Source organism: Oncorhynchus nerka, linkage group LG26 (assembly GCF_034236695.1).
Source record: "Oncorhynchus nerka isolate Pitt River linkage group LG26, Oner_Uvic_2.0, whole genome shotgun sequence".
Classification (NCBI taxonomy): domain Eukaryota; kingdom Metazoa; phylum Chordata; class Actinopteri; order Salmoniformes; family Salmonidae; genus Oncorhynchus; species Oncorhynchus nerka.
In genome coordinates this window covers 4,556,772-4,565,115 of record NC_088421.1, presented here as the reverse complement: position 1 = coordinate 4,565,115, position 8,344 = coordinate 4,556,772, and the positions used below count along the sequence as shown (strand labels likewise).

Genomic DNA, 8,344 nt, shown 5'->3' with positions numbered 1-8,344 from the left:
CAATTGGGAAGAAAAAGGGGGTAAAAAAAGAAGTGATGTCAGTACAGTACTGAAGGACAATATTGAAACATGTACAATCATTATATTTCACAGTAAACTTTATTCCATTTTGTCCTTACAACTATTTCAATGGATCATTTGTATAAAGAAGTTTATGGAAACAAGATTTGAATGTTATCTCAAGGGGTCATTTACACTTTTGTGTGTGTGTGTGTGTGTGTGTGTGTGTGTGTGTGTGTGTGTGTGCGTGCGTGAATATTACATGATTTCAATTGGTGTAAATAGAATGAATAAAAACAAAAACTTTATTATTCACTCCAAAGACTACCTATAAAATGTGTTTTTCTCAGGCACCAAAGTGTCACATTGACTTTCTACTAACAGATCAATAGAGTATAAAATAGGCTACATTATAAATAACCAGAGTTTATGGCTTTTACCAAAAAAATCGATTGCAAACGCAAAGAGTACCAAATACACATTTCTTTCCCCCTATAGTTCTCTGCAACTTCCAAGAGATGTTTTGTTTTGAACCATTGTGAAATAAAATGTTGAACTGAGCCTTGATGACATCTATATCAATGCAACAAATGGCAAGTATAATTAACAAATGTACGAAAATGGTACACGCTACTTCCATGTATCTGTGAGTGTTTCATATTGTGAAGAAACAAAATGGCGTTGAATGCACCGACAGTATATATTTGCATAGCTGTAGATCAAAGAATCTGAAAGGACCTCAGTGGGCCACCGTAAAGGAAAGTACCACCAAATAGGCTGTCATTCTATCCATTCTCATATCAAATCTCTCCAACAGAGTGAAATGAGCCACTGATAACATTAGCGTCTCATCACTCTATCTAAACAGAATATGGACTTGGATTTGTCCGTTCTTTTTGTATACAATTTGTATACAACAGAGACAACAAGTCCTTGTGCATATTTCCCAAATTGTCCGTGAAGTTCAGCCCTCTGTATTGGCACACAAATCCCATCACAGCCCTCTAGGCTTTATTTCCAATGAGCCATGTTGTTAACCCACAGTTTGTACCGGTACATTTTGTGTTAGTACACCGCCCCCATATTCTTAGGTGGTGTTGTGTGCTGATGAACCAGTCCTGAGTGCTGTGAGCGTGACTGTGAGGTCTGTTGATACCAGTGATGAGTGTAGTTCTCCACATAACACAGAGTGGAGCCGAGGGAGGGCTGGGGAGCCTGCTCTCTAGTGGCGGGGTCTGTGGGTACACTACGGTCCCAAATGGCCGGGGACAGGGGTGAATTGCAGGACATAGAGTCACTGGCTCCTGGGCTGTTGTCCAGTAGAACTTCCCCGTTCATGTACAGCTTCTTGAATTTGGAACGGCGATTCTGGAACCAGATCTTGACCTGGAAGAAAACATATTTGAGCTACAGGTTTATATAGAAGGTCGGGATGTTTGTACCAGAAAATGTGAAGGTATGGGTTAAAAATGTATTATCTAGCGAAGGGTTGTAATTTCATATTGACACCCTAGGTCTTATTAGAATAGAATATACCTAATTATGTTGCATTGAAATTTGGAATCCAGATGCAAACTTAGATATATTAATGAAGCTATCAATTATCAGATATGAAAACGACAGGAAGAGGTTAATAACCCCGGTGGTTTGACATATAATATAAACAATACCGCTTTTTATAAATATCGCTTTGGTACTATTTTTTACAAGTATTTGGTGAATTGTAAGATACATGTCTCCAAACTGTCCTTTGAATGTAGTATGTTACAGTCTGTACATTACAGTACATTACACTGTTTTACATTAGGCTATACACCTGCACTACCCATTCAAATTGACGGAACATCACATGTCCATCATTTCTATCCCACATGTGATCAAAGGCGTGATCATTGAAGACATCTTTCGCAATGTAATCAAATGAAAGAAACATACATTTTTAGCAGGCACTAGTTTGCATTAAGCCTGTCTTGAGCATTTGGCCATAGATTCTCATCGAATTTGCAGTAAATATCCTCATTGTTCATGCACCTGGGGGAAAACATTTTGTCATGGCAAACTTCATTTTGGATACATATGTATTGTGTAGGGGATGCATTTCTTTCTTGTTTTGGACTTTCTGGATTATGTGTGTATTGGTATTGTATTACTGCACTGTAGGAGCTAGAAACACAAGCATTTCGCTGCACCTGCTGTAACATTTGCTCATCTGTGTACGCGACCGATTAACTTTGATTTGTTACATACAGAACATCTCTGATCAGATTTTTTTTTTTTACTTACTGTGAAGTAAAATCATAATAGTCATCATCATAGCAGTACATTCGAGTTTATATCATATCTTTTTTTATGTTTCTACTTTACAGACATACTTTTTTATTATGCAATTCTCAAAATCTGTTGTAGACAAACACGTTTACGTGTACCATCTATAGGTTTACCAAACGTTTAAGTGATCATCAATTAAGAACAGTCGGATGAAGTAATAGTAACAGGTCTTGTGAGTATTACATTGTGAAAGGCAATTACTTTACATGAACATGTTTCGCAATGTGAAACATGTCTTTCTAGATGAAACACTGACTCAGTTTGGTGAAAAAGTGACTGTATGATTTTGTGTGTTGTACTAAAGTCAATTGAACATGTGCTTAGAGTTTTAAAACAACTGCCTTTTTGTTGATCTGTTTTGAGTTTTCGACTAAGAGTTGTGCAAATGGACCACATACTTGTGAATGTAAGAAACGATAAAGAATCTATAACATCTCAGATGATTCACTAGATGTAGAATTACAGTATGCAAAAAGATGCCAGTATAGTTCATGGGTTTTATTAGACAAATGAACATAAATCATAGAGATACAAATCTCTCAACAGCGTGTCATAACAGTGGTATGTGTGGCCTGTTGGCTTCCTCACCTGTGTTTGTGTCACGTCGAGTTGAGCCGCTAGTTCGGTTCTCTCAGGAAGAGACAAATACTGAGTTCCCTGGAAGCGATGTTGCAACGCAGCGAGCTGGTAACTAGAATATATGGTGCGAGGTTTTCGGATTTTTCTAGGCTTTCCGTTGACCATTCTCACCTCAGGCTCTGGTTCCTCTTTCACTGAAAAATGTCAGAGCATTAGTAGGCTAAAGGACTTGAGAGGCTTATACATTTACACTAGGCCTACAGTGGGCTTCAACAGTAGGCTATAGGCCTATGCCTACAGAAATAAAATATTATGATAACAGATTAATGAAAACTATTATGATAAAAGATGAATGATGATGTATTTCATTAGTCAACATCAATTAAAAAAAATATAATTCTGCCTTACATTTATTTTATTTTATACCAGTTCTGAAATATGCACAAAATGTCTTTGTCCAAGAGATTTCAATGCCCCTCACATTGGGGCGGCAGGGTAGCCTAGTGGTTAGAGTGTTGGACTAGTAACCGAAAGGTTGCAAGTTCAAATCCCCGAGCTGACATCTGTCGTTCTGCCCCTGAACAGGCAGTTAACCCACTGTTCCTAGGCTGTCATTGAAAATAAGAATTTGTTCTTAACTGACTTGCCTGGTAAAATAAAAATAAATTATTATGGGATATGCCCACTAATGAGACAGGATGATTGATGCATCGAGTATATAGGCTGTTGGGGTGTTTTCACATGCAGTGATCAAGTCAAAAATCTAAGTCAGGCTATTGAGCCAAAAAGCAATGCGTGCCAGACTGGCATGATGTGACACCTGATGTTGATGCACTTGGCTTCGGGCCAGTTTGAAGATAAATATTATTTCTGGATAAAACGATAAATGGTATGTTACCATTGGTAATACAATTACCATTGACAACACAAACACAATAGCAGTTCTCTCTCAAATGTGAAGGTTTCAGCTGCTTTGCAAAACCAATTTTGGCATTTACAGAATAGGCTGCATTTTAATTTGCATTCTAGGCCATATGAACAATTTATATTATTTAAGAGCTTAATAGTATAGTGTGTTATTGCAAAACGATCAAAGTAGGCTAGGCCTAATGGGTCATTTCAATTGTATGATATAATGCACTATTCCCTGGGAGCTCATCTTAAAGGCCATGAACAGTCAAAATCATGTTTTTCGTGAAATTGGATGATATTTGGATGAAACCAGATCAAAGTATGATCACCAATGTATGAAATGTATGACTGTTGCTTCCACTTTGATAAAGTTTTATCATAAAGTTATTGGTCCCCTCCCCTGTGTCAAACACTTGGATTCAGGAGGCGGGATTATTAAAGCTAGGTCTTCATCTGTGTCTGGTGTTAGCTGGCTACGGGTTAGCTAGGTCTTCATCTGTGTCTGGTGTTAGCTAGCTACGGGTTAGCTAGGTCTTCACCTGTGTCTGGTGTTAGCTGGCTACGGGTTAGCTAGGTCTTCATCTGTGTCTGGTGTTAGCTGGCTACGGGTTAGCTAGGTCTTCATCTGTGTCTGGTGTTAGCTGGCTACGGGTTAGCTAGGTCTTCATCTGTGTCTGGTGTTAGCTGGCTACGGGTTAGCTAGGTCTTCATCTGTGTCTGGTGTTAGCTGGCTACGGGTTAGCTAGGTCTTCATCTGTGTCTGGTGTTAGCTGGCTACGGGTTAGCTAGGTCTTCATCTGTGTCTGGTGTTAGCTGGCTACGGGTTAGCTAGGTCTTCATCTGTGTCTGGTGTTAGCTGGCTATGGGTTAGCTAGGTCTTCATCTGTGTCTGGTGTTAGCTGGCTACGGGTTAGCTAGGTCTTCAACCAGCATGGAACAAAAGGCGGGGAAAAGGGTTCAATACTCTGACGCAGTTGTCAAATCAACACATCACAAGAGACATGCCAAACGGGAGATGTATAAAACATTTGACATTATTGAGATGCAATTTCAATGTTGTTTGAGATGCTTAGTGAACCACTGAATTATCTTGAGAGGATTTTACTGCAACAATGCTCACTGAAACCAAGTTGCTTGACATAGGCGTTTCAAAGAGCTGTCAGTCAAGACGAGGTCATGAATATAAGCTCCCGCCCACTCAAGCCTGTCTTTTCAAACCTCCTGCTGGTTAGCCACCAGCGCAAAAAAAAATGTTTCTCATATTCTGAGCACTTCTATTCAAAACGAATATTATGGGTGATATTTTATTAACTCAAAAGGCTATTTTACATAGGAATCAAAATGACTGTTTGGTACCTTTCAGAATTTTGACAAAAATACTAATGGGGTAGGCTTTAGCTGATTTTATTTTAATTAAAAGTTGTCACATATCACATGTTGGCTTTGCAGCCTAGAATGCAGAATAGCAAAAAAAATATTCTTGACATACTGTCTACAGGCATAGTCCTACTCAATTTGTATAGTATATCCATAAGGATTTTTAAAATAACATGTGAAACATGTAAAAGAAACACGTGATAACATGAAAGTACACATGTAAAATCATCTCAGCACATATGAAAACATCTCATGAAATAAATGTGACAACATGGGGATGCAACATTTCAACACTTTATACCATGAAACTACATGTGACAACATTTGAACATTTTTCCAAATAAGGATTCCAGATTTAAAATCGCCATACCATTTCATTACTTCCCTTACAAAAAAAGCATGTGACATTTACAGTTTCACATGTGAAATAGCTGAAATAGCTGAGGTCAGATGTTCAAATGTATTCAATTTAGAGTTCACATGTTAACACCCCCTTTATACATGTGAGGAGGATAATGTTTTCACTTCACATATGAATTGCAGATTCAGATGTGAAAAATGTACATACATTTTGGACTTTAATGATCAATTAATGAGCAATTATCGATATATGCCCATTGATACTTGAATAATACAACTTATAAATGCCTCACAAGCTTAGATCAACTGCCCTACCGCAGCAGAACCCAAAATGCAAGCTTGTTTTACTCCAATGTTTGTAAACAATGTAAATGTAAACAAACACTGTATAGCCTCAAAACATAATGTAAACTATAATTGTGACATATCATGGATCAATTGCTCTGTCTATGAATTTGAGAATGGTTACATTTCTCCAGGCCCATCTCTCAGCTTTTTTACCAAAACAAAGGCGGGATGCCCACTTTGTTATTGTTTCAATTAAGGATTCTAGCTTTAATGTAAGGCGAACATTGTTGAGATAAAATGTGTAATAAAAAAAGTGCATAAATCTTTAATCAATATGGTTATTTTGATAACTTAGTACTGACTTTTCAACATGACCCAACCTGGGATTTGAACTCACAACCTCTGGATTTGGGTTGTGCTGCTCTTTCTGCTGCGCCACAAAGTCTAAAAGACTGCCCATTTGCACTGCTATTTTAGTCATCAGTTAATCTGACTATTCTCTCATTATTGATTTAGTTGATTTATCTCAGCATTTTAAGGGTTTTCTGTATAGTTCTCTAAAGTCAGTGTGGCATAAAAAATTCAGTTTTAATGTTACTCCTGAATCACCATGACAAATATAATTGCTTTTCTTGAGTGTATTATACAAAACTGAGATTTACTTGAAGTCCAGTGTAGGAATAGTGGTGAAATCAGTCATTGACACAGACATGGTGGCATAGCCGGAAGTGTTGAGTGCCATGAACCAAGGTTGTGAGTACAAATCCCACATGAGGACATGTTGAATAATAATTACTGTATAAATAAACATACACAATGTAATCATGTATGTAAATTACTGTATTGGCTAAGTGGAAAAACACTGTGTATAGTTTGTGACTTTCTGAGGATATCCTAATTTAAATTGCAGGGCATCGTGTAAAGAAACTTCATGTGAAATATCATCACATGTAAAGTGTTCCAAAACCACGTGATTTGACATGTGGCATTTTTACATGTGTAATAAATCATGTGATTTTCCACATGTGAAATCATGTTTTTTTCCATAAAGGTAGGCCAAATTTAGTTGATAAATTACTCCAAATCAAAAGTACGCCAACTTACACTATTTTCAAAACCGTTTATCTCCCAAGACATCCAACAAACAAATGAATTCCTAACACCAATTAGGCTGACCAAATGTAAATTCGATTTATAGAATTTTAAGTAGGCACATTTAAATTCTGTGGCATAAACGTTGGTCCTCGTTGTCGATAAGCCTTTTGGATAGTTGATTTAACATCGGCCACGTGTCAAAATAGTAATAAACATAACTTCGAGATTCACCAAAAATGGCAACGTGCCTCATGCGTAAATCTTACCGGTATCTTGGAGATGTGACTGTATGTCCCGGGTATAATGAGCGTATTGCGTATGAGGATACGGGTTTTCCGATTTGGCAATGTAGGCCCCATGGAGATTGTAGTGGTGATGATACGAGTATGGCTTCATTGGTTGCAAGCAGGACTGACCGTGGCTGGGGTAGTAGTCGTGGTGGCTGTGCGTCGTCTGGCCGCTGTATAACCCCATGTCCATGGGAGAGGACTTTGGCAGTATCGGCAAATCATTGGCGCCCGGGTGACAGCTCACTGTGGAGTGGAGATCAGACGACAGGCTCGATGCCGCCTTCTCAGAAGTAGTTCCATTCATCCTGCACGGCCCTCCTTCACCCCCCTAATAAAAACCCCCAGAAATAGAGGAGACTCGTAAGAAAGGCCCTAGTAAGTTGAAATTCAAGTTTGAAAAGTAAACATCAACTCCCCAAAATAAAACCAAAACAATAGGCCTATTGTGAAGCGTTGAACTCTTCAGAGTGTATCCAAAGTCCCTTGGCGAGACTGCACTGCACTGTGAAGGCACCCAACCCAACTGAACTCAAAATTACAGAGAGCGAGGGGAGTGAATGCTTCATTCCCAGTTTACCCTGAGGGCTAAACTGTGTCGCCAGCCAGGCTACACTCCTCTCGCCACGAAAACCTCCAGAACCTCCCCCGGCCTGAACCACAGTCCCACAACATTTCTGAAAGTAGAAGAGACATTTTCTGCTGGATGTGTTTATTAGGCAGTTAAGAATACAGTTAAGAAAAAATGCACAGATTATGCAATCCCTATTGCACTCCACACTGCCCTTTCCCACCTGGACCAAAGGAACACCTACGTAAGAATGCTATTCATTGACTACAGCTCAGCGTTCAACACCATAGAGCCCTCAAAGCTCATCACTTAGCTAAGGACCCTGGGACTAAACACCTCCCTCTGCACCTGGATCCTGGACTTCCTGACGGGCTGCCCCCAGGTGTTAAGGGTAGGTAACCCTTAACCCGTTTACTCCATGTGTAACTCTGTGTTGTCTGTTCACACTGCTATGCTTTATCTTGGCCAGGTCACAGTTGCAAATGAGAACTTGTTCTCAACTAGCCTACCTGGTTAAATAAAGGTGAAATAAAAAAATATTTAAAAA

General features: G+C 38.9%; 1 protein-coding gene across 1 annotated transcript; it reads right to left on the bottom strand.

The window, feature by feature from the left end:
• Positions 1 to 355: 355 nt before the first annotated feature.
• On the bottom strand, positions 356 to 7,797 carry LOC115110072 (homeobox protein Dlx3b-like). The gene is made up of 3 exons (XM_029635411.2): positions 7,206 to 7,797; positions 2,917 to 3,101; positions 356 to 1,386 (listed from the first exon to the last, which is right to left on the bottom strand). Exons 1-3 carry the CDS (start codon positions 7,531 to 7,533, stop codon positions 1,066 to 1,068), a joined length of 834 nt encoding a protein of 277 aa, XP_029491271.2. The 5' UTR covers positions 7,534 to 7,797; the 3' UTR covers positions 356 to 1,065.
• Between the last annotated feature and the right edge of the window lie 547 nt (positions 7,798 to 8,344).